This window comes from Triturus cristatus, chromosome 7, assembly GCF_964204655.1.
Source record: "Triturus cristatus chromosome 7, aTriCri1.1, whole genome shotgun sequence".
NCBI classification, from domain to species: Eukaryota; Metazoa; Chordata; class Amphibia; order Caudata; family Salamandridae; genus Triturus; species Triturus cristatus.
The window spans coordinates 634,031,724-634,059,149 of record NC_140590.1 but is presented as its reverse complement, the minus strand read 5'-3'; the positions used below and the strand labels follow the sequence as shown (position 1 = coordinate 634,059,149).

Below are 27,426 nucleotides of genomic sequence, written 5' to 3'. Positions count from 1 at the left end.
CCGATAAGAAGGCAGTTCAACTGCCACCTCCAGGGCCAGTCTCGCGAGGCCAATGAAGCAGGCCCAGGAGCGTGGACAATGTGGCAGACAAAATGGTGTCCGGCTCCTCCGGCAATCCGCTAGGCTTCACTGCTCCGGGACTCAAAGTCCTTCTCTCCTGTGCGCCGCCTGAGGCCAGAGGGCCCACCCCAGCCGTGCAGTCGTCGACTGACCTGCTCCATCACCCAAAAACTGAAAACTTTTTTATTTACACAGCCCTTTGGAAAAGATCAGCTCTAGCGAAGTGGTACTGTGCAGATAACATTTGAGGTTGTTTGTAATTCTCTTACTAGCGCTAAGAGACGATTGGTGATTATGTGCTATACAAATGACACTTAACATAACATAACACACAAGATGGCGCGTTCTCAGGAGAAAGTCTGTCGACGTAGACCCCGCTGAGCAGGGTACAGAAGCGATCACCGGGCATTCCCAAACTTGGGCCCCCCAGGGTATCAGACCACACTAATGGAGCTGCTGGAACAAGCTGAAATCCAGATTTAAGGCCCAAAATATTTTGGAGTTCGGATGAGCAACGTCCTACTCCTTTCCTAGTCAGGCCACGTCCCCTTGATGCAGCTTTTTAACAAGAAAATTGCACTGGGATAAAGTGAGGTTAACATACGGAACAGATTTGAATTCAGGATCAGCAAAAAGGCTTTGAGAAGACATTGAAGGCTGAATTACTGTTTGAAAAGAAGGTGGCATTTCACTTTGACAAAGTTCATAAGGTTGAAACTGGGTCCAGTAGGGAAATTCCTTGTCTACTACACCAAACCAACCTTAAGACACGTGCATTGTTTCCCTATAAATGATACTCCTGGGTTAACGTCCTAAAAGTTTCTTAGAGAAGTGTCCAAAAATATTTCCCAAGAGCTGCATTTAATGAGAGCTAAGTAATATTTCACTATTGAGTCAGCTCTGATTTGTTCCAGCTCACCTCCAGTTAAAGAATACCTTAAAAACATGTTTACTGAATAAAGAATACAGGATTACTGACACATCTTGATATGGTCCACATGGGTAGGCACTAACCTTTACAAACTTCCTTAAAAAGTGTGGAGTGAGCAGGACTATTATTTTGGTCACATAAAAAATGTCAGGACTTTGTATGCGTCTTTGAAGACAGCCTTGGTAAAATATGATGTAGTAGGTTTCCATCCTGCTTATTATTGTCTGCATGTCATCGCAGTTTTTCATCTGTCCATCATATTCATTTACACCATCATCTTTTTTTTTCTTTTTGCAGATTATGATATCATTAGTCTGACATGTTAACTGGAAACAGACCAGGATGCTGGGGATTTTGTGTGGGTCTTTTACTTTGATGCTTCCCATTTCATATGTGACCCAGATCTTTTGGCACAGCCCTACAGCCCTCTTTTCAGAGCAACCATGCCGAAATACATGCTGAAAATGTATAGATGTGTTTATTGTACAGCCCAGTAATATTGTGACACCTGAGTTGTCAGTTAAATTGAATTTGTCCTGTAAACTATGTATTTTATTGTGCATAAATGAGATTTGTTAATAAAACTGAACCATGCAAGGGAGTTTTGCAGTGACCGTTAAAAAATTGGTTTAAATTGTTGTTGCTGGTCCTTTTCAATTATGCATTTGTCCAAAGATTTTTGCATCATTGTAAATTAACTATATGTATATATTGTAAATTGAAAAAAGGCTAACATTTTAAGAAAATGTTCATGTGACTCAAGTTGTGACCACGATCAGTAAAAAAAAAACAAAAAAAAAGCAAGTCTCCAATATGTCATACATTTTATATGATTGATATGTTTTGTGTGTGATGACAAATCCTTTGACTGCCAGAGAAGGAAAATAAATTTGTGTTCCTAAGAAATTGTTTTCATTGTTGTAGGTTGCCTCAAACTGCTTGAACCTGGCTTCCTTTTAGAGCAAGTGCTTTCTTGGAGGGTACTTAATTGTCCCTTTTTCTGATTCTGCAGGTCCCATAACAACAAACTGCAGTCTACAACTTCTTAGAGCTCAGCTTGCACTCCTAACAAACAGAATCAAGATCTGGTTGTCAGTGAAGTTTATACAAAGAAGCCAGATATTTATGTAGTCTGGTGGTCCAGACCAGAACTGTTTCAGTGGTCACCACAGTTGCATTAGGATTCTTGTCTTATTTTTGTCCAAAGGACAACGGAAAGAAATCAACAGCACATCTTTTCTTGTCCTGGTCAAATCTTGTGGCAGAAGCAGGAAAACGTTGTTTTGTTGAGAGTGGAAGGAAAAAAACAAGCAAGAAGCAAATACTCAATGGAGTCCAGTTCAGCTCCATGGAAATGCCACGTCTGTTCTTCAGTGAAGAAACTGGTCTAAAGTCCTCCCAGAAAACCTTCGACTGTATTTATTTATTTTATGAACACTTTTATATTGCTGGCTTCATTTGCCAGCCGAATATTTGTTTTTCTTATATAAAAAAGAAATCCTACATCCCTTTTGGTTACATGTAATCCAGTCTGTACCTTAACATGATTCCTGTAGGTAAAAGTACAAGAGAACCTTTAGGTGTCTTTTCTTTCTATGAAAGGAGCTGCTATGTACACATGTGCACATCCAAGCAAACTGGGACTTGACAAAGAATTTATTGTTAATGGTTTAAAAAAACATAATAATTAAGCTGCCATAAACAGTCGGGCTGAATGCTCATGGACTATAGACTGTTGTTCTGAATATAGCAGTAAAGTTTGTCATTTACTCTGCACCAGACTAAAATGAGTAAAAACTCTACTTGAAGGTATCTTGTTTGTAAACATTTGTCAGAATCTAATTTTTCCCCTTTTTGTATTGAGACTCAGAATATGGATGTATATTAAACATAATAAAAAGGAGATCACTGTTCTCCCCACAAGAAACGGTGTCTGAATGTGCACAAAATGAAAAGATTATTTTGTGAAACAGGTTAACTTTCTGGTGAAGATGTGTCTTATCTGAGGAAAAAGTAAATGAAAGCATAGCAAAGTCTAAAGTTGACTTAAAAGTTGTATGCATTTTTCCAAAAATGTTTTTTTTGTCAGATTAACCCGAAGCTCTTTGCAGCTTCTATTTTTAACTTTCTGATAGACTTCCAGCTGCAGATTCCTGTTCTTGTGAATTTCCCAAGGCGGCAGACTGGATCTAGAGAATTTTGTTAGCAATTACGTTACATGTCTGTAGGTGGCATCGTGCAGCTCGCGTCGGATGTGATATTGGGGCCACTATATCTGAACACTTCTGTGTGCTGACATCAGTTACTTTCTTTCCACGCCTTCTGATGGGGCTCCAGAGCTCCTTTTGAATCCTCTCAGACAGTTTTCCTCAAAGTTTCCGCTGTGCAAGGAACATGTCTCCTCTAAAAACAACTGGGTTTAAACCTTGTAAAGACTGCAGCTGACAAATGTCGATTACAGGCATCCATGTTGTCTCTTTCGTGTCTCGGCTCCAGTCATGAATCTGCACCATGTGAATGCTGCATGAAGATTAGAAAGAAGCCATCCAATACCGCAAAACTAAACTTGTTGTCGTAGAGCTTCCGAGGAAGGCAAAGTGATCCCGGTCGATGGCGCAGTTGTGCTCTCACTCCCAGGGCTGCTCTTGTGATCATTCATTTTCGAATTCTAGTTGTTCAGGTAAGTCGAAGAAATCAAAGAAGGTCAGGCATGAATTCCCTTCATCCCACCATTCTGAGTAATTTGATGCCCTGATTACCTCCAGGCCACTAAGTCAGTCCCCTCTTTTGGAACTGATTCTGCAATTGATCCTGATGCGCCCTGACTTCCCCGGGCCATCGATAACAACTCCACAGGTTTAAAGTGGCACTAGACAGAATATTTGATACTCTTCCAGAACCCTCTGAGCTCCTTCAGGCCTTGAGTATCTGATGTGGCCTCCTGTTGGGCTACTGCCAGTGGATTAATCACTGACGCCAAATGCGCCCCTCGAACTCACTTTGCGGCTGGCCCCATTTTCCTCGAACCCAGAAACGTCCCACCCACATGTTTATGATGACAATAATGATGCTGATGACTCTTATGACGAGGAGAATATATTTGTGCATTTACAGGATGCCGGTGGAGTGGACACCTCTCCACACATCAGTCTTTTCTCACCTAGCCCAACGATGGCAACAGAAGAGTCTGTATCCTCTGTCCCAATGATTAGGAGAGCAGCAGACATTTTTGACCTTACGCTGCGCACAACAGCGATACAAACGAATGTCCTGACCGAGCTACTCAACTCAGGCCAAACAAGCCAAGAACCCTTGTTTCCATTAAATGAAGCCATTAATGATGGGCTTGTGTGCCCCTGAGCAAAGCCAGGATCTTGCCTGCTGGTAAGAAGGCAGATGTCAAGCAGCATAGACCTGCTCCAGAGGATCCGAATTTCCTACCAACACTGTACTCAGGAGAGCTTAGTGGTTCAAGCATCTACTAGTCACCTTAGCCCCAACATGTTGCACACAACTCGCCCAATTGAGAGTCAAAGCACATGGAGTTATTTGCCAAAGAAATGCTCTCCTCCTCCAGCTTTCCCCTCGGGTCCATCTATACTAATTGCTTCCTGGGTAGGTACTCTCATATGCTGTAGGAAAAAGTGGCAGATATCTTGCCAGCTGTCCCATGTGAAATTATGCCAACCCTGATCTTGAATGGCCAGTACGCAGCTAAGTACTCAATTTGTTCAGCCTGGATACCACCAACTGTCTAGGTAGGGATGTCTGCACCAGTGTGGTATTTCGGTGAGAAGCATGGATTCACCCCACAGGCTTCTCTTCCAATGTCCCTCATGGAAATGCGCTTGGACTGAAGGCAAACTCGATCTTGGAAAGATTTAAAGAGCGCTAAGCCACTGCTCGCTCTCTAGGCCTAGCTCTGCCTACTCAGCTGTTCCCCCAACAAACTTGCCCCTATTAAGGCTTTGGCAGGAGATGCAGCAGAGGCACTGTCAATATGTACCTCTAACAACAAGCCTCCCAGTTCTTTCAAGGTAGAGGGTGGGAATCAAGTCAACTGCATCCAGGTTCCCAGGTGCAACCTTCTACCCAAAACCAAGACACTCTTTCCACGACTGCCGTAAAACAGCTTTTATTAACCCCTGGCAGCATACAATTGCACAGTGAGGAGGCTGCATCACCTTCCACCTTCCCTGGTGGAGGAGCATCACATCTAACCAATAGGTGCTCCAGGTTGTGGCACATGGTTACTCTCTATCCTTCCTGTTGAATCCTGCAGCTATGCCACCCACAATGCCACTCCTCCTAGAGGACCACTTGTCCATATCACAAGGAGCAGTTCGGGCCTTCTTGGCCAAGGGAATCGTAGAAAGGGTTGCTGGCATCCGAGATGGTGACTGACTGTTACTCCTGTAACTTTGTGGTAATGAGCTCTGTCCTATCTTCTATTTGCACACTTTGGACTTCTTCCTCCAGATGGACAAGTTCAAAATACTCACAGTTGCACGAATCCTGTCTACCTTGGACCCAGGAGACTGGATAGTGGTATTGAACTTGCAGGATGCCTATTTTCACATCACCGTCATGCAGTCTCACAAATGCTACATGCTGTTTCAGGCAGGCCAAGGGCACTTTGTTTACTGTGCTCCCCTTTGATCTTACCAGTGCACCTTGGATGCTCACAAAGTTGATGGTGGTGTCTGCAGCCCATCTGCCAAGGTTAGGAATACCAGTCTTTCCATACTTTGACAACTGGCTACTGAAAGTGAACTTGCCTAAAGCAGTCATAAGCCACCTCCAGTCAAAGCCCAACCGGTTGATATTGATAGGCTTTCCTATCAACGTGCCGAAGTTACACCTGACTCGTTCACAACAGCTCTCCTTTGTTGGAGCCATCCTGGGCACAGTGATTTTCATAGCCTTTTCTCTGCCTCAACTAGTCCAGGATATTTTGGGCTATGACCACAATGTTTCTTCCTTTGTCTCAATAAGGGCGGCTCTGAAGCTTTTTGGCCCCCTGTATCCTGCTTGTGGACTGCACCAGGTGGGACATGCAGACTCTGCAGTTTGAGCTGAAGTCTCAGTGGGTGCAGCACCAAGGGAACCAGTGTGATTCTACTCAGGTGTCGAAGGACACTGCAAAAGACCTGCAGTGGTGGTTGCTCAACCATGAATGAACCGACAGCAGTCCCCTCTCCTTACCAAAGCTGACAGTAGGGATGAATGCATTGTTGCTGGGTTGGGGAGGTCATTCGGTAGATGGGGAGATCAGAAGAATGGTCTAAGACAGAGACTTGCCTCACTTGGCACTGAAAGCGTTCTTCCAACTACTAAGAGAGAACGGGTGCAAGTACTTATAGACAACCCTATTGACATGACACTGAAACAAACTGGGCAGAGTGGGGTTGTGGGTCCAGTACCAGGAGGCTTTGTGTCTCTGGAAGTGACTTAAAGCTCAGGGCATTTCCATGATTACCCAGCACCTGGCAGGATTGTTAAATGATAGGTCAGACTAACTCAGCTGCTGTTGTATAGCGTACTACGAATGGCAGTTGCACTCAGAGGTGGCACAGGGCATTATCCAGCAGTAGGGAGAGCCCTGGCTCAATCTATTCACCACCACTGAGAACACAGTGTTCAGAATTGTATGTGTTACAGTTCCCAAGACAGTTTTCCTTCTGAGATACCTTCCGTTTCAATTTGAGTGTGGGACTCTTGTATGCCTTTCCACCCTTACCTCTCCTGTCCAGAGTGCTGAAAAAGAAAGACCTTGCCCGAGTCGTCCTAGTGGCTCCGTAATGGGTGAGTAAAGTGTGGTACCCAAAACTTCTGGCCATGAACATTTGTCCTCCAATCTGATTCAAGAGGACCTACTATTGCAGCAGGTTGCTCCCACGTTCACAAAGCATTATTGCCAGGTCAGGTGGGATAGGCAATTAGCCCGATCTGTTTTGCAGGGTTTTCTGGTCTGAGCCATTCCACAGACCCACCAACCGGGGAGGTACTGCTTTGGTGTCTATTCACAAGGTAAGGAGTCTAAGGTTATAAGTCTCAACAGAGGAACAAGTTACTTAACTTGGGTAACACCTTTTCTGGTAGATTCTATCCAACTGCAGATTCCTCACTGACCCTTCTCCGTATTCTGTTGAATAGTAGACGTATATGGTCCATTAAAGATCTGCATACTGGCATATTCTGATTTCTATGGGCTCCACGTCTGATGTCACAGACCGATATCAGATAGATACTGAGCATGCACAGGTGGTGCAGATATAGTGGTTCCGACATAACATATCTGGTGGGACAGATCAAACGTGCAGCTGCACGATGACGTCTACCAACGTGTGAAGGAATTGCTGTAAAAATTCTCCAGATCATGTCTGGTGCCTGGGGGAATTCACAAGGTGAGGAATCTGCAGTTAGTCTCTAACGCAAAAAGCACTACCAAAGGTAAGTAACTTGTTCTTTTGGTAAGTACTTTTCTCATGTAAACTTTATTCCATGTTGTAATCTTCCTTCAGTCTTTAAAACTGTTCTCGCCACAGCGTGCCAAAGCTCAGACACTAATCGTACCCGTATATATAACTCTATCCTACATGATCATTAAAGATGATAAGAGGAGATACTTCACCCACAGAATGGTGGCATGCTTAATCATTGGTGACAAATGCAGAGGTCCAGTGTAGTCTAACAATGTTTATGGGAAAACCCTCCATTTCTTTATTTGATTGGGAGCCATACCATGATTAAAAATAAATTATCCGGATGCGAAGTGGAAATCCAATGGTTAGACTATACTGGACCTCCGCATTTGTGAAGAGAATTATATATATACAAGAGCTCCTGGATTCAGTTAAGCCCACCAAGTTGACACTGGCCTACCAGGGTGAGAAGAGACACCAATGATGAAGCATGCCACCATTTGGTGGGTGAGGTGTCTCCTCTTATTATCTTTAATGATCCTGTAGAATAGAGTTATTGATACGGGTACGATTAGTCCCTGAGCCTGTGGCAAGGATAGTTTTGGTGGAAGGACATGCGGAATCTAGATATTAAAGCATCTCATACTCTCTTTTAGTGGAAAATAATTCAGTTTTTAAAAAACAGGACATGGAATTCAGGAATGTCAATATAGCTGCAATGGTCACATACCATTATCCTGTGTCACTCCCTGTTTCAGTAGTCTAAAACCGCTTCCCAAACTAGGGGCAAACAAACAAAAAAAAGACATGCATATATAAACAAGCATTTGCAATGCAATAGGTCTTGCATTTACGCAAGTTTAAGCTATTTGCATTGTAAATGAAAATGCCTTTTTTTAAAACATAAATAAAAGGCATTGTCATCTACAATGCCAATAGCTTAAACTCGCGTAAATGCGAGACCTATTGCATTGCAAAGGCTTGTTTTAAAAGGCCTCAATATTTGAAAATTACATCCTCCCACTCGCAAACAGGAAATTAGTTTCCATATATTTAGCACCCCCCCTTCAAAGAACTTGTTTGCTCGCACAAGGGAAAATGCCAAATCGGTGGTGGAATGTAAAAAACACGTAAAACATGTGTAACATGAATGCATCTTCTGTTCATGTGAGTTACGGCCTACATCATCTTCAGTGGCTTTTGGCTAGATGTGCGCTATAGAAATACTACATACATACAAACATGCATACACACATACATACAGACAGACAGACAGACATACCTACATAGATAGACAGACATACCTACATACATACATGACGAGGGATTAGACAATAGGTAACTTGCTCTTGGAGGTGTGAGGATAACATTGAAGTTGGTTAATAGGTTGTTGAAAATGCTCAAGGAGCAAGTGATGTCATAAAAACAGTAGCATAGAGGAGAAGTCGATGTAGAAGGTGTAGAGGTCCTTAAAGGTTTGGAAGGGCCTAATGTCTGTGTAGGATGAAACTGCGCAGTATTTTCAAGGGAATCAGAATCTTAATGTATGAGATATATAACGCTAGGTTAAAAAGCCATGAACCCCAGGGCATTGGGCCAGTTGGCAGCTTTGGCTCAGAGTCCCCCCGCTTTAAGGATGCACCTGTGTTCGGTGCACACCTCCCTTGCATAAATGGTGTGCATGCCTCTAGTGCATGAAGATGGAAACTCTACCATCTCATGATGTCTTTAAATCAATGCCTCCGTGTGTCTTGCAAACCAGGAGGGAGCCGCTACCTTTAGATGCAAAGGCCTATGATGAAGAATCCTCATCTGCGCTTTCAATGCTACTGTGGTGCGTTCTACTGAACTCGCATTTCTTTACTGCTAAGCCTCATCCAGTATGCTGCTATGTGGCTCTTGGGCCTCAATTCCGCCATCCGTCCTCAGTAATGAGGCAGCAGAGGACTCCTCGGTCAGTGCAGGTCTGATCTGCCTCGAGAAGGGCATCTCTGCGTCAGCCACTGACATTTCCTGAACATCAGATCTACTGAAGCCGCTGCTGATGCACGGCCCTTCGAAGGGGGCTCTGACCTTCAGCTTGTGGGAGGGCTAAATGCTACTGCTACTGCCGGATGTCTGTGGAGGTCTTGGATAGCCTGACAGAAGTCAGCCCTGCTGGCCTCTGCTGAATATTTAGAGCAGTGAGAGTCCGACGTATCGCTCAAGATGGGAGTGTACAGGGAGGGGTACAGAGCGAGAGAGCTACACAGCCCCCAGAGAGCTGGTCTGAGAAAGAGCGAGGATTAAAACACGAACCAGTGCGAGAGGGAATACCGGGCGGAACGGGGAGTTGGAAATAAAGGAAGGACTAAAAAGAGCAACGGTTAAGATAGAAATGAAAGATGTGCGAAGGAAAACAAGAGAGGCCAACATAATAGTGTTAGTAGTCACAGTATGGATAGAGCGTAATAGGAACACAAAAACAAGGTGATAGCGTTCCCAAGCAATGGGAAACCAAAAACAAATATTAAACAATCGTTGGCCGCGCGCGAGCGGCCGGAGACACAAAATGTGGTGGGGGAGAAGCGGGAGTTGTGTGTGCGCGTGCGTCATCGCGATCGCTCTGAAAGCGAAAGTGATCGCGATGACACACACAAGTTTTCAAAGTGCTGCTGGCGGCCGGCTGCACGCGTGCACGATCGCGTGAACGCAAGCGTTAGGCCAGCCAGCAGCACTTTGAAAATCCCACATACAAAATGTCTCTTCGAGCCAGCGCAAGCGCTGGGGCTCAGCGAGACCTAAAAAGAATTGGCATGGTTAGAGTGGGAAATGGGGAAGTAGTGAAACCTTGCTATTGAGGAAAACCTTTATCAAAATTGCATTTTAAATGGACTGTAGCACCTTTTGTTAGATTGCTTTGATATTGAAAACATTTGCTGTGTATGAAACATCAAATCCATTCCAACTAAAAGCTTTTTGTAAATGTGTTAAGGCTAGCATCTCCTGCGTACGCAATGGCGGCGGCAGTGGTGGAGTCTCCTGTAACTTGAATCTGGTATTCTCGCAGTGGCACAGACGTTTTCACTTTCTCTGCGCATTTAGGAAGCCTCACCACTGTATATGGTGAAAGCAGCCCCTGGCTCGATTGTGGCCGCAGTGGTTTCTGACTTTTCCTCCCGAGCATTGAGACGAGTGTGAGGTACGGGAAGTCTGATGTTTAAATTGTAGAAATGGGCAAGTAAATCTGAGCAAGTTTAGCTGTATCAATTACCGAATTCTTTGCATATTCTCCTATTCTGACCGTAAGAAAGGTCATGGAGCCCTTTAATTCTTGCCAACCCATTATTCCCATCACATTTGTTCAGATTATGTGAGATTCCCAATCTAAGATGGCTCCAATGAATTTACTCTGACTTCACTATCTAAATCATATATACGTAGCCTTGCATTGGGAATGGACGCAACATAATAGAAGTCTGGTTGTTTAGTCATGTTCATCACCCAGTTGCTTTCATTTTAGAACCAGAGTTTGCCCTATTTTTGAGCAGAAAGATTCCACTTTGACTCCTGGAATCAAAAATTATTAGCTTTTTTCTTTGTCCGGATTGTAGAAAAGTCTGCTGCTTTGCACATTTTCACATTCTGTTAAGAGTGGCAAATTCAACACACACTACAAAAGGGACACGAGGTACTACCCTTCATTTGTCACCCCTTTATACTATCCAATCACGTAAAAGGAAGAGGAGAATACAATCCAGATAATTCCTCTCTGGGAAACCCTCAATTGTTTTTAAAAGTAGCCTCACCCACTAGATAGTGGCATGCTTCATCATAGGGTATGCTACTACACTCTGGCGCAGACCAACACTCAGAGTGGACCAAAACAAGTATTCCTTTCGGGGAAATATCTCTTCAAAAAAGGGATCCTCTGTGCAAAAAAACTTTTTAAACTACCTAAGAGTGTACTCTCACTTCTTTATTCTGGGCCTCCCTTGGCAGGGTTAAAAAAGAAAGTATAATTCTGGGTATACCTGGGTGATTAGTTCCCTTTCCCCCTAACTGCCATAATCAACACATTTCAGCCTTCCAACCGCCTCCTAGGGGCGACAGCCTTTGTCAGGATAAAGATCCCTTGTATTATTTAACTTTAAGTTCCCCTCCCTGTCACTGACTCAATGGAGATAGAGAATTCCTACATGGCCATACATGCCAATTCAGGACATACACTCAGGAACTACCTGGAAGAAAACAAATATTCCTTTCGGGGAAATATCTCTTCAAAAAAGGGATCCTCTGTGCAAAAAAACTTTTTAAGCTACCTAAGAGTGTACTCTCACTTCTTTATTCTGGGCCTCCCTTGGCAGGGTTAAAAAAGAAAGTATAATTCTGGGTATACCTGGATGATTAGTTCCCTTTCCCCCTTACTGCCATAATCAACACATTTCAGCCTTCCAACCGCCTCCTAGGGGCGACAGCCTTTGTTAGGATAAAGATCCCTTGTATTATTTAACTTTAAGTTCCCCTCCCTGTCACTGACTCAATGGAGATAGAGAATTCCTACATGGCCATACATGCCAATTCAGGACATACACTCAGGAACTACCTGGAAGAAAACAAATATTCCTTTCGGGAAATATCTCTTCAAAAAAGGGATCCTCTGTGCAAAAAAACTTTTTAAACTACCTAAGAGTGTACTCTCACTTCTTTATTCTGGGCCTCCCTTGGCAGGGTTAAAAAAGAAAGTATAATTCTGGGTATACCTGGATGATTAGTTCCCTTTCCCCCTTACTGCCATAATCAACACATTTCAGCCTTCCAACCGCCTCCTAGGGGCGACAGCCTTTGTCAGGATAAAGATCCCTTGTATTATTTAACTTTAAGTTCCCCTCCCTGTCACTAACTCAATGGAGAATTCCTACATGGCCATACATGCCAATTCAGGACATACACTCAGGAACTACCTGGAAGAAACAAATCTTAAATCAGTTCAATTTCTTTTTAGGGTAAACAGCAACTGCTATCCATGTTCCATACAACCTTCTAGTACAGTGATTAACTTTATACACCCACTGTGCGCCAACATCTCAGTGAAGGACACGCATGAATACAAACATCATACATCTTTATAAAAATAAATCTCTGGGCCTCTTACCCGAGGTTCTCTTGATTCCTTCCGAAACTGAGGTAGTAGTGGGAGCATCGCACTGTAGTCACACATTGCGAGATGCTAGACCCTGGATAATATTTGAAATAAGACAGTAACGTCACATAGATTAAGAAGGACTAGTCAAGTCAGGAGAAGGGTGCAAGTAATGGGACTTTATTTTATAAAGAGGACAGGGGTTCAACAAGTTTGGCTCACCTTTCTTGTACCCTAACAGTGTGTGACTACAGGGCGACGTTCCTACTCCTATCAGTTGCTGCCTACCCTCAAATGAAATTGGATTTATTTTAAGATTTTTTTATTTCAGGTAGTCGCGCCATGAACCCCCCCCCCCCATGCTATTCTAGCCTTCAACTCTACTCCGACATGTCTGCCCTTAAGACCTTATTTAAAAAGTCACCAGATGTCTACTTGTTCCAAAAATAGGGAATCAAGTCCAGATCTACCTGACCAGTATTACGTACTGTAAGAATTGACCCACTCTCACTGAGAACACCTCCTGCGTCTCCAGAGAAGAAATGAACAATTCCCTGATGTACAGAGATAGCCCAGTGTCCAACATCTTCCTTCTCTCCAACTTGTCACCAACATATAGTAACGTATGCATTTAAATGGTGGCAGCATCCAAAAATGCAAATCCTTAGTGAAGGGTGGATGCTTCATGACTCTTAACAGTTAGTTTCTCCCAGATCCGGGCAGTCTTCTTCTTTTAAAGCTTTATTTTGTTTTGGACTTAAAACAAAATGTCAGTTTATGAAAACATAACATACCAAAATAAAATATGCCAATAACATCAAAATGTTGAAAGTATACTAAATTTGAATTAGTGTTCCGATAATCTGTTAAACATATGGCCTTCCAAAAAAAGCTAATCATTGCTATTGTTTCGGGGCTGCGGTGGCGCTAGTATCCCCAATAGTTTTCCTAATTTGGAGTTTATAACTCGAACACACCTCAAGTGACTCCAGCTTCTGTAAAATGGTAAGTGCGGGCAAACAGTTTCTCAGCTGGTATTTCTTTAATAAAGTTTTAATGTAGATGGTTCTGGGTGCAGCATAAATAAGGGGAAACAAGTGCAGAGTGGTTTAAAGAGCTACGTTTTCACACGAACAGTTAACTAAGTCTTTGGACCATTCTTTAGATCGTGGAACTGTAGCCAGTCAATGCACCAGGTTAAATCTGGTACATAAATAGTTTTGCTCGAGGTCATCAGGATTAATCGGGTATGATTGTAAGCCCTCAATTGGTGACAAAGTTTGATACTGGGAGATGATGACTACTGATTTAACTTAATTTACTCTATCCTCGAACAGCTGTAAACACAAATGCTTCAGCTCAATTCTACTCAGCTGGGATAACATCATTGGGTTGTTATAGAATTGTGTTTTTTTTTTTTTAGATTTGTACAAATAGTTAACCATGGAATATCAAGAGCCTGATCTAATGCTAAACACCACTTCAAATGTAATCTATTCAGTTGGGCTTTCTCTTTTGTCCAGACCCTCTGCCACGGTAAAAGTGTCTGGGGCCTTATAAGATCTTCATTATGCTGTCGGCCCAGCTCCCTATGGCAAAGTGCTGTGAGGCAAGCCAGCATTTTCCTTAAACAAATGTTTTTGGAGGTCTGTATCCCCAGACCATTAACATATGCCCAAACCAAATGTAAAGATGGATATACAAATTTTCTCACTAGATAATGGTCATTTCCTTGAGGTGTTTAAGACTGAGTTTAGTAGGCTAATTGTAAATAAATGGTCTTTACAAATAGATCGTTTCTAATGTTTGTGTTGCGTCCAGCATTGTCAAAAACTACTCCCAAATAAGAGAAAGTTGAAATGTATTTTAAACGCACATCATTCACGTAAAACCTGGAAAAGTTGAACTGATTAGAGCCTGCTGTCCTAATGAGGGACTTAACCAGATTGACCATAGAATCTAAATTTCCCATGAATGCAACAAAATAATCCAAAAGTAATTGAAGGGCTACCAGAGTGCAGCCCAAAAGGACCGCATCATCTCCATACACAAGTGCTGGAATTGGACGATTAACGAGCTGGAACATGTCCTTGCATCCCTCCACCAAAACCCTCTGCAAGTTGTTAATTTAAAGGTGTAGAGAAATGGTGAAAGCACACACACTTGCCTCACCCCTCTGTTAATCTGGAATTCATAGGAACATTCCCATCCAATTTTGTATCTCACCTTAGCGGTTGAACCAGTGTTTGTGTATGTATATATATATATATATATATATATATATATATATATTGAGAGATATGATCTGCACCCACAACCTCCAGTATTGAGCATAACTTGCTGTTACTTGGTAAAATGTAGGTTTTACTAGTATTTTATGAAGGAAAGTCGTAATTTTATTGAAGACACAGAGGTGAGTATTATTCCTTCTCTTAACTTGCTCTTAACAGCAGCAGTCAAGAACCTCATACAAAACTATAAGTCCCATGGGGCCAAAGAGAAAACGGGCCAATGGGAAACAATGGAACAAAGAAGAACGGATAGGTGAGTATCAAACAGTTCAACAGCCCTCTTGACTGCGAACAGCTCCTTTTTTTTTGTGTGTGCGAGAAGTCAACAATAGTCCAGAAATAAAGGGAATCTGGATAAAACTATAAAACATACTAAGGAAAAAGAAAACAGTTCTTGGCAAAAGTCTTTGTATCTGAGACCAAAACAAGGAACCGGAACATCCCAGAAAGAAGATCCAGATAAATCCATAGTCCGCATAGCAGGAGATGGAAACACAGCCTCCGATGAAGCTTTATTGAGTGTTTACAGGCAAAGCTGAAACTACTACGAGGGAGGGAAAAAGCACTAGTTAAAGTATTGAGGTGGGATAATACTCGCCTCCTTGTCTTTTATAAAATGGAGCTTCCCATTGTGCTAATTCAAAGCAGATTAACAACCGATTGTTAACAGGTTAACAATAAAACATGCAAAACACATCATTAGACAAATCAGCTGATCTGAGAATGTCGTCCCGTCATAAACCGGCCCAGAAAGCAGTAGAGGCCATAGTACCCCTGGGCGAATGAACTCCAAAAATGTAGGTAACAACCAGCCTAAGTCACAACCCATCCGACCCAACAAACCAGAGTAGGAGAGGATACAGTATTGTGAGGTTTCCTGTAGGAATTGAGACTGAAATGACGTTCTAAGATCAACTGTTGGAGACTCGTAGTCTTTAAGACATTGTCCAACACAAAGTTTTGTTTGATCTGGGAAACAAGGGTAGAGAACAGAGGTTAACCTTTTCCATGCGTCAGAGGGCTAGGAGCCGTCCGACGCTAAAGTGCTCATGTGCGTAGGACGGCTCCCGGCACATGGCACTGGAAATCCATCTGGTGTGGGCACTAGAGGGATTTCCTCCCCCCTCCCCCAAACAGCCTTGGGAGCTGAGAGAGAGCTTCCCCAGCTCCCGAGGCTGCTTAGTCTTTTTCACTGAAATGACGATCAGCATGCACGTCTCGCTGATGTAATTTCAGTGAAAGTGAAACTTAAATGAGCCCATCGGCTCATTTCAGTTGCACTACCTTGATGATCAGGGGGCTATCTCAGTCCCCTGAGCATCAAGGCAGACGGGAGAGGTATCATTGGAAAGGGGATCCCTGCTTGGGCATCACCCCAGGCGGGCGATCCCAAAGCAGGGATCCACCACAAGACACCAGGGAGGGGGAGTGGCCCATTGGGCAAGGGCCTTTGCTCCCCCCCTAAAAAATTTGGGCAAATTTCTGGGGGTCAGTAGATACCAGAGATTATTTTTTTAAATAGTATTTAGGGGTGGTGGCTGCCCTAAATGGGCAGACCAATGCCCCCACCCACCCAAACAACCTTCAGACTTTCTGTCCCCCATAGGGGGGAAGTGAGGGTTATTCTGGGGGCAGAAAGCAGTCGGCACCAGGGATTCTTGTAATGTATATAGGGGTGGGGGCTGCCCAAGATAGGCATGCCAATGCCCCCACTCACCCCCCCAAAAGAATTCCAGCCTTTCTCTCTCCCCCCCCCCCCCCCACCCCCCCCCCTGAGACAGATATGGGCAATAGCCCCCGATCTGCACAGACCGTAGGCACCAGGACACTCTTATGATGTATAGAGGGGTGGGGCTGCTCAAAATGGACATGCCAATGCCCACACCACACCCCAAAAAATTCCACAGTCTTTCTGCCCCTCCCCCCCAGGAGTCAGATGAGGGCAATAGCCCCTGATCTGAAATAGACCGTAGTTATAGATTCCTTACCTTAGAATTACTGCCAGGCGTCAGACTGGATCCGGAGAAATGTTTTCTTAGCAGTACCCCTGCGTGTTTGTAGGTGGCATCGGTCGACTGCACGTTCATGGTCATGGTCACCGGGATGATGTTGCAGTGTCTACTTGGACATCACCCCTGCGCGCTGACGTCAGTTCTTTCTTTTTCCGTGCCAGTTAGCGCAGATCCAGAGAGAGCGTGCCCTTTAGCCACTTTTTGATTAAAACTTTTTCGACTTTTGTTGACATATTATTGGAGTCCTTCGACTTCTGGTGTACGAAGGGATGTCCCATTGTCGGACCGGCTTCAAGCCTTGTGACTCCTGTCACAAGCTGATGTCTGTCATGGATCCGCACCTCTGGTGCCTGGAGCGCGACCACGGTCCAAAGTCGTGCTCCGACTGCCGGGCCATGAACCCGAAGTCTTTGTGGGAGCAGTCCCGAAAGCTTCTGGAGGCCTGGCAGTCGGCTCCATGCCGCTCGAGGTCCCAGTCGAGAGGAAGGTCTTGAGACCGGTTGCGGAGCCATCACCACTAGTAATCGAAGTCTTCGCACTCCTCCGGTAAGTCGAAGCACAAGAAGAAGCATCATCGCTCTTCGCCTTCTCCCTGTCAGACGCCCCTGACGCTGGTTGTGCCCCCAACTGGAGTCGACCCCAGCCTCACCCCCGACATGGAGCCGGACCAGCGTCGACAGACGCCGGTACCGGTGCAAACCGGCACTTTTGTACCACTGTTCTTTCCTGGTGTTTCTTTTCGCCCTGACTGGCAGCTAGAGAAAGGTGACTAGGACTGGAAGGGGTTTGTTGACCCTCTAGCAGACCAACTTGAAGAGCCGGAGTGGAGAGAGGAGTTTGATGATGCCAGTGGTCTGGATACCTCTTCAGACCTTGGTATGCTTTCACCCCCTACCGCAGCTACAGAGGAGAGCGCCTCCTACGCTGTTTTGTCAGGACTAACCTCCTGACTAAGGTGCTTCAGCCAGCAGCAGCCTCTTCGGAGCCCCTGCTCCCTTACGCTGAGGCCCTCACTGATATCTCACTGAGAACTTGTCCAAGCCCAGTACAGGGGCTCCTGTGGATAGGATGATTGCCCGACATCCCCGCCCGGCTCTGCGCTACTCACTTTTCCTCTCCCAACACCCTACCCCCGAGAGCTTCGTGGTCCAAGCCTCATCCTCAAAAGGAAGCGCATTCCATTCAGCTCCCCAAGATAGGGAATCCAAGAAGCTGGACCATCTCTTGTCTCTTGGGCTGTTATGCCCACACAGTGTGGGACACGGTTGCGCAAGTGCTGCCACATTGCCCGGAGGAGGCCCGGCCGTGCTCACCTGAGCTGTTGCTGAAGGTCGAGACGCAGCAAAGTTCACCATCCGGTGTGGGCTGGATACCGCCGGCTCGCTGGGTAGAGCGATTTCCACGTCGGTAGGCCATGAGCCGCTACGCCTGGCTGAGGACCTCTGGCTTCTCTGGGAGTGTCCAATCTACCCTTTTGGACATGCCCTTTGATGGACGTCGCCTGTTTGGTGACAAGGCAGACAAAGCGCTCGAGGGTTTCAAGGACTCTAGGGCTACGGCCAGGTCCTCGGGCCTTGCAGTCTGCCTTTTGCCCCTTTTGAGGCTACGGTAGGGGTGCCCCACCATGTTCCACCCAGAGCCAAAGGCCCGCGCAAGCTGCCCAACCTCTGCGCAGCCAGGGACGTGGGACCCAGTGTTGCAGGTCTGGGGGCCAGAAGGCAGGCCAGTTCACCAATGCCTCCCCTCCCCGCTGCAGCCTCCAAACCTTCGTAGTCAGACTTTTCAGGGCCACCAGTTGCAAGTGGGCGGCAGGATCCACCATCACCTCCCCCACTGGCACAACATCACGTCGGACAAGTGGATTTTGCAGATAGTCCAAAGGGGTTACTCCCTCCCCTTCGAGACTTCCCCTCCCTCCAAGCCACCAACACTCCATGGCATGTCGGAGGATCACTTGGCCCTTCTCCGCCCGGAAGTTACGTCTCTCTTGGCCAAGGGAGCTATTGAATGAGTCCCTGTGCCAGAAGTAGGTTGTGGTTGTTACTCCCACTACTTCCTGGTATTCAAGAAGGACAAAGGCCTGCGTCCTATCGTAGACCTCAGGGACGTCAACCACTTCCTCCGGAAGGAGAAGTTCAAAATGTTAACCTTGGCTCATGTCCTATCTGCCCTTGACCTTGGAGACTGGATGGTAGCGTTGGACTTGCAGGACGCTTATTTTCACTTCCCCGTCTTGCCTGCCCACCGGCGCTACCTGTGGTTCACGGTCGGCTACAATCATTTTGAGTTTACCGTGCTCCCCTTTGGCCTTCCCAGCGCCCCTTGGGTGTTCACGAAAGTGATGGCGGTGGTCGCAGCTCATCTACGCAGATCAGGGGTTCCAGTCTTCCCCTATCTCGACGACTGGCTGTTGAAGGCGGGCTCACCCCAGGCTGTAGTTCTAGTGGATGCAGCATCAGGGCAATCTTTCCGATGTCGTCCAGACCTCGGAGGGGGCTGCGAGTCAATTGCAGTGGTGGCTAACAAACCAGGATTGGATCAACGGCAGATCCCTCTCCCCTCCCCAACCAGAGTTCACAGTGGTGACAGATGTGTCCCTCCTGGGATGGGGTGGCCCCATGGGAGAGGCGGAGATCAGAGGCCTCTGGTCTCCAGCGGAGTCCGGGCTCCACATCAACCTTCTGGAGCTTTGGGGAATCCATCTTGCACTAAAGGCATTCCTTCCCTCTGTCAGAGGAAGAGTAGTGCAGGTGTTCACAGACAACACCACCGCCATGTGGTACTGCAACAAACAGGGCGGGGTGAGGTCATGGACCCTATGCCAAGAGGCTTTGGAAATGGCTGGAACATCAGGGCATATCCCTGGTGGTTTAACACCTGGCCGGTTCCCTGAACGCCAGGGCAGACGAACTCGGCTGCTGGTTCATGATGGATCACGAATGGCATCTTCACTCGAAGGTGGTGCAAGGTCTCTTTCAGCAGTGGAGAGAGCCTTGGTTAGATCTATTTGCCACAGAAGAGAACACGCAAAGTCAGCAGTTCTGCGCATTGGCGTTTCCAAGGTGGCACTCGCTCGGCGAAGCCTTTTGTCATGAGTGCAATTGCTGCCTCCTGTACGCCTTTCCGCCTGTACCACTTCTACCCAGAGTGCTGAAGAAAATCAAGCGTGACTGGGCCCGAAGAGTCTGTGCTCTTGAGCATGGCCTTCAAGCCTCCGATCAGACTGCCTCTTCTGGAGGATCTTCAGTCGCAGCAGCAGGGGATGGTCCTCCACCCAAATCTGTCCAGCCTCCACCTCCTTGTGTGGAGATTGAGCGGCTACAGTTGACTGCTTTCGACCTTCATCCCGAAGTCTGTAACGTCATCTTGGCAGCCAGGCGTCCCTCCACCAAAATGGTATATGCGTGTAGATGGACCAAATTTGTGGCATGGCGCACAACAAAGGCTGTGGATCCCTTCTCTGCCCCTCTTTAAGAGGTCCCCCTCTTCATTCTTAGCTTGGCCCAGCAGGGCTCTGCTCTGGGCACTCTTAAGGGCTATATTTCGACCTTTCTTCGCATTCCTGATCAGCCTTCTCTTTTCAAGTCCCCGATTGTTAACAGATTCCTGAAGGGCATTACTCATCTCTTTCCTCCTCCTTTCATAATGCCCCAGTAGGACTTGAACCTTGTGCTCACTTATCTTATGTGTGCTCCCTTTTAGCCATTACATAATTGTCCTCTTCGTCTCCTCACTTTGAAGACTGCTTCCTTGCTTGCCATCACCTCTGCTCGCAGGGTGAGTGAGCTTCAGGCTTTATCTTCTAAACCTCCCTTTCTTGCTGTCCATCCAGACTAAGTAGTCCTCTGTACTAGGCCCTCCTTGCTGCGCAAACTGTTTACTTCCTTCCACATAGGTCAGACCATCACATCGCCCACCTTCTTCCCGCCGCCGTACACTTCCAAAGAGGTACCTCACTTGTGAGGGTAGGCCTATAGCCGCACAGGAAACACCCCAAAAATGTACTGTAGATACTTCAAAATTACCTGGTTTTGCGAGGGAATCTCCTGCGTTTTTGGTCCCGGGCTCAGCGGTCATCTAGGGCAACCTACCCAACCCAGCTATTTCTGAAAACGAGACATCTAGAGGAGTCAGGAAGGTGCAGCTTGCGTTGATCTCCCAACATTTTCTTACCCAAAATCCCCTGCAAACCTCAAATTTAGCTAAAAAAGAAAATCAAAGTCTGAGCGATTGATCGAGCCTCAGACTGAGACACGGTTGTGATGTTACATTCGCAGCTATGACAGCACGCAAGCAGATGCTGCCCTAGAGCCTGGGGGGGGTCCGGGCAATTACTGTTGTTACAACTACCAGCCCAGTTTTAGCTCCTGGACTCCCCTACTGCAGGCATCGTTGGTCAAGTGGAGTTGTGCTGTAGGCCTGTTGTGGAGCGAGGAATGTGAAGAAGAGGTCATTGCGGGAGACACCAGCAGCCCTCCTGAGAAGGAACTCACTCTGCCTTCACCTGTGGAGGAGCAAGGGGCAAGCTCTGAAGACGATAGCAACCAGGCAGGGGATGAGTGAATGAGAGAGCACCCGAGCGTGGCATCCTTAGCAGTCTGTTGTGGAGTGTGAGCCCAGGTCCCTGCGGAAGCGGCCCAGTTAGGTCTGGGCGTGGCTTGCAGGGGATTTGGTGAACTCCCGCTTGGCTAGCTGCTCTGCATTACAGCTTTCCTCCACAGCCTCTCCACTCCATATTTTTCCATACTTCTCCCCACTTCTATGCCTCCCCCTCCCCTCCGGAGCCTGGACCCTGCCAACAGGTAAAAACTTGTGACAGCGGCTGGTGGAGGTAGGAAGGGGTGGTTTCAAAGCAGCGTGTTAGTGGTGCTGCTCTCTTCAGCTACCCCAGATGATCTACTCTGGCTTGCTGGCTGGTCTCCAGCTCCTAGCCCCGTGCCAGGTGTTGGTTGGTGCTCCTGGGGTTTTCCGATTGCCTCCGGGGTGGATTTAAGCTGGATTAATAGCCACCGTTTTTAAAGCAATCCAAGTCAAGGTCACAGGGCCCGTTATATAGTCCATACAACCGCTCATAATATCTCTACGTAGTATCTCTGTGCACTCTATGCTCATTGTGGGAAACATTTACAGGATATTCTTGATTACAATACCATAGGATCACCCAGTGTCACTCTCTATGCATATTTAGCTGTCACCTCCTCAACTTGCCATCTCCTGTTAATTAGGACAGGAGGAGGAGACCTTTTTCATACCAAGGAGAGGATAAAGCAGGACAGTGGAACCACCTCATAAGTGCCATGAAGTAGCCATATCTCTTCTGAGATCAAAGAAATTCACGAGGTGAGAGGCAGGGGAACAACAGTCCCCTTGCAGCTAATCCGCCAAAAAAGGGCAGCGGAGTAAAAACTCCTAGAGCGTCCAGCCCGGGCAGCCACTACAAGAGCCACTATAACATGGTGGTGGCCACTGTCGCATTTTAAAAAAACAGCTAGTACAAAACAACAAGGATGAGATGGGGTAAAGTTCGAGGCAGGGCACAAGCTTCCACCAAAAGGAAGCGGGAGAGAGAGACCACTCCAGGAGATCCAACTGTAAAAATGAGACCACAAAATAAAGTAAGTGGTGCGGACGTTGGTCACACCTCCGCCTTGATTCTTATTGTGCCACATAAGACTCAGAGCTAGAGCCGGAGCTAGAGTCCAGCCCCAAGGCGTTAACCAGCCCCTGCTGAACTGGCAGCTTGAAGTCATGCCAGCTTACAGAGAAATATAATGAACCGTTGGATCAGCCAAAATAATCAAAAATAACAGATTACTTTAGGCTAATAGGTAAACATGATGGTACTCCACAATCAAGTATGAACAATAAATCTCAACCGGAGAAGGACGGCTCTAGGAAAGTTTCTCCTGTTAAACCCCCCCCCCCCTCCCCCCCCCCTCCTCCTAATTTATCGACTTCCCAAAATGTACAATCATATAGCTGGTCTTTCGGGCATAATCCAGAAAGATGTAGAGTCTGTCGGCGTGGCAACAAAGAAAGTGAAGACGGCCGAACTTGGTGACACCTCCCCCAATTTGTGGTCTGCCATACTGAACTCAATGCAAGGGACAGTATTGGCCCTCATTCTAACAAAATGGACATTCAGGTGGATTTGCTTAACACCATGGCAATCTTTGTGTCCGGAATTGATGAAAACTTGAAAAGCTAAATGCATTAGTTATAAGGGCCCAATCAAACTACCCTAATGATTTTAAAATGTGTTCTTGCAAGGAGGTAGTAGACAAACTAGCGCAACTTCCGGTAAACATGGAAGGAATCCTGGAAGAAACTAAAAATAGCCTAAATCCGAGACCCGGTCTGGGTCAACATCAGAAGAGGAATTAAGCAGATTGAAGATGGCAACCCTTGGGGGTCAAGTAGATCTTAATAAAGGGCTGGCAGATCGAGAATGCATGGAAATAGAGGAGCAAAACTCAGAAATCCAGCTTAGACCCCAATACGAGTCTCCTGATGGTGGAAGCACGAAGAACAAATCCCTCATGTTTCATCGACAAACTAAAAGGGAAAAGAAACGAGCAAGAAAAAGAAGGAATACAATCTACCCTGGTCATATAGAGATCACTCATTAATAGTTCAACAGGAAGACCTGGTCCTGTGGTCCGTCCGGAGAAGATACCGGCGGACCTGAATGTATCTAGCACAGCCTCGGCTCCTGCACGCGATATTGCGCACAACAAACTAATAGCTCCTGTAAAATTGAGGGCAATTTCTACCACATGCAGCGAGCCCCCTGGGACAGGTAGTCCGCTGATCAGGAGAATATCTGGTGCGCAAGAAATGACTCGACAGGCCCCCATATTGCGGCCTGAGAAATCGAAGAGCTTAAGGAGGAAGAAACTCAAACCCAGCTTATAGAAGAACAGAGCCTCTCAGAACCCCAAGTGCTGGCAGTAAATGGAGCTACCACCGGTCATAACCTAGTGACATCGAGAGATCATTTTAGCGTTGGCGATCATCCCGGTGGTCCTAACAACACTGGGCAGAAGCTGCTATGGATTGCGTGATTTAAATCGAGAGGCTGCCAAGATGTTTAAACCATTAAAGTAACCTAAAGTTGATCAAAGCCCTACCGGGCATGGAGTATGTTAAGTCAGATGACATTTCATCAATCAAGTGCATGCCGGCAAGAGGGCGTCAGCATACGGATCCGACCCTGGTTACATTTTCATTTTCGGTGCTTCCGGCCTAGATCATGGAAAAGAGAAAGCATTTAAAAGCCTGGGGTATTGAAGTAATACCCTTCCAGGGGCACAGTTACCCCCATGTGCTCCTAGCAGGGCCACTATTAGAAAAGCAAGCAGCGACCAACTCATCAGTATTAAGGGGAGCAAGTGGTGGCTCAGCAAAATAACCACCTGGATTTTAAAAAGGCAGTAGTTAAAGAAACCAAAGAAGCAGACTCAGGTCTGCAGCGAAGATTGGTTACAAACAATGAGCATCAAAACCCCTGGGGTTGGCTACCGATAGCCCGATCTTGATCTGGGAGCAATCAGGCTTGAGTGGAGGGGCAGCCACCAGTAATGGTTCAGGGTGGCCTGTCAGTCTGCTCCTGGAACATTAGCGGCTTACAGACAAAATTCACAGATCCAGTGTTCACAGAATATCTGGGATCATTAGACATCTTAATGTTTCAAGAAACCTGCGTGCAAATTAGCAATCCCCTCATCGGCTACAAAGAGTACACAAAACCGGCAGAAAGAAGGAGCTCCTATGGAAGAGCGAAAGGTGGCCTGGCAATTTACATCAATACTAATCTTGCGAGTAATACTGCAGAAGTGTACGTGGATGACGTAAACATGCTGGTATTGAAAATGGAGGGTTGGGCTAATAATTGTAAAGAATCAATCATTCTTATGAACTTATACATCAATCCAAAGAAAAGAGCAACTTCATCTAGAAGAATGGTATCCCTGCTATCCCAATTAAAAGAAAGTCGTCATAAGTCACACTGGCTTGTTACAGGAGACTTTAATCTCAACCTATTCTACCAGCCATCAGGGGAACATACCGATCACGTTGGACCCTAAATGACACAAAAAATTCGGAAAGATAAACTTGGAGAAGAGCTTATAAAGGCCTGCGAGCCATTAGGCCTGCTGGCTTTGAATGGTCGGAAGCCACTGACACTCCACCTGCCTGGACAAGAGTCCGGGGCATCGTGGCCTCAATTTTAAATTATATACTAGTTTCAGTGTCCCTATACAAACAGGTTTGCAACTATAGTATAGTCCACCGCTTAGAGAGTGACCACAATCCTCAGATTACAATGGTGAACGCAATCATGTGTAAATATGAAATGGTTTGTATGTTGCAGTGGGAGACTGGCACAGAAAACCTGAAATGGCTGAAGTGGACCTCAGGAACCGTTAACTCCATAGTAGAGGAGGCAGTTGCAAGCTTGCAGGACCTAACCCTAACTGGTCCTAATCCAATAATGGTATGGGAAACACTCTCCGACAACATGACCAAAATCCACAAAGAGAATGGCCACAAAGAGGTAACTCCACTTGTCCACTGTAAATCGATAACTATGCCTCCCCACATCCGAAAAAGAAAACAGGCAAACTCTTCCGACAGTCACATCAAAACCCAGGAGGCCCGGAATTACTACAACACTTCTGCAACAAGAGATGGTGCCTGAAAAAAGAGATCTGGGCACATAAACAAGCCAAACAAGAAACATTATTGGCCCAGCTGCTCCATGCCTCTAAAACAAATGACTCAAAAAGATTCTGGCGGATAATGAATAGGAGCGAGAAAGGCCATGCAGTGACAAACAACGCTAGCATTGGTGAGATGGAATGGGCTCAATACCTGAAATTACATTTTAAGGAGGATTCAATGGTTACAACTAGCCCTCACTGCCCCAATAAAGACAATGTTGCACCACGGATAATGACATTGGCGGAGGTAGAGAACGTCATTAAAAAGTCTCAGGCAGATTGGGCTCTGGCCCAAATGGGCTCCCCCAAGCACTGTTTAACACTTTACAGCACACTGGGAAGGCTTTCTGGCGTCTGTCCTTTAGTATCTAAATCTCCCCTGCCTTCTCTGTTGCCGGATTGCTGGTCTACAGACCCCCGGAGACTCTGTGTTCTCTCAACTTTTGGAGCTTTGCGAAATGATCGCAGATTTCTCACTGAGGCACGCCAATTTTATAGTCCTTGGCGACTTCAATGTCCACATGGACAATGATAGCTGCCCCCTGGCCCCTCAGCTGGCCGATACTCTCAAACCTTATTCAAAAGGTTTCTATGCTCACTCATAACGGCTGGCCATATGTTGGACCTCATTTTTACCAATATTCACTCTCTAAAAGTAGAAATTCCTATTCCTCTCACATTGTCGGACCACAGTCTAGTACCTTTCAATCTGACCATTACCAGTTGTAACAGTCCAGTGAGACCAGCATACGAAGATAGAAGAAACTGGAGGAAAGTTTCCCCTGAGTCTATGGGTCCAGTACTATTAAATACCCCTCTGCTGCTCACAGGAGAGCCCAGCTGTGACATCTCCATCTTCAACTGTTAGGTTACTGCAGCCCCTGACAGATATCCCCTATTAAGACCATGAAATTGGCTTGGAATAAACCCTCTGCCCCCTGGTTTACTACTGAACTCCGCTTGGAGAAAAGCCTCTGCAAGAAGCTTGAGCGTCCCTGGCGGAAAACCTATAACTCAGAGGCTAAATGCGCTTATATAACAGCACTAAAAAAATTCCATGGTCCATGGTCTAAAGCGCAACACTATTAGGGACTTTCTTGCTAATCAAATTATGATAACTCTGCTAAAGAAGTTTTCAAGATTGTTCAGGGCTTTATTAAACCGGTGGCCTTGAAGAGCACCCTAGCCCCTTCAGCCACTCTGGAGAAAGTTCAGGCTATCTACCCTTTGTTTACCTTGACAGGGTTGTTAGCTACGTCATCACCTATCTCCCACCACTCAGGCATGTGGTCTGAAGTTTGCCTTTTTTGCCCCAAATCGTCCCTCATCGAGTTGAATAAAATTAAAACTGGATCTCCGGTTGACCCTTGCCCAGCCAGGTTCTTCAAACTGCTGGCCCCTTTATTCAATCCCTCACTAAACCTTATTTGGAATTCGTCTCTGAAATTAGGCATCTACCCGACCATCTGGAAGACAGCATTGGTCCAGCCAATCCTCAAGAAAGAGGATGCAGACCTGGCTGAACTTAAGTACTTTAGGCCTATGTCCCTCCTGCCTGCGCCGGCCAAGATCCTTGAGCAGGAAGTTCAGACACAACTATCGGAGTTCCTGGAGTCTAACAACTATCTTCATGACTCCTAGTCGGGTTTCAGATCAGGCTACAGCACTGAGACAGCTCTGCTTGAAGTGGCGGAAACAATACGGGGATCTCTAGACCAGGGTAGCTGTGCGATGCTAGTGCTGTTGGATTTATCCACAGCTTTTGACACGGTTTCGCATCGGATCCTTCTAGAAAGGCTTTAGCTGTTGGGAGTGACGGAACCATTGTAGCCTGGTTTCCCTCTTTTCTAGAGGGCAGGTCG

At 46.1% G+C, this 27,426-nt stretch overlaps 1 protein-coding gene across 5 annotated transcripts in view; it reads left to right on the top strand.

Moving 5' to 3' along the window:
- The window catches only part of BPTF (bromodomain PHD finger transcription factor), a 1,440,172-nt gene extending 1,437,260 nt beyond the window's left edge, over window positions 1-2,912 (top strand). For 3 of the 5 annotated variants that reach the window (XM_085617259.1, XM_085617261.1, XM_085617258.1), the window contains one exon: window positions 2,004-2,912. In XM_085617259.1, coding sequence (XP_085473385.1) covers window positions 2,004-2,040 — 37 coding nt within the window. In that variant the 3' untranslated portion in view covers window positions 2,041-2,912. Of the gene's footprint in view, window positions 1-1,288 lie in introns of all 5 variants that reach the window. The other 2 variants (XM_085617262.1, XM_085617260.1) reach the window with 1 other exon arrangement.
- Window positions 2,913-27,426: the final 24,514 nt, after the last annotated feature.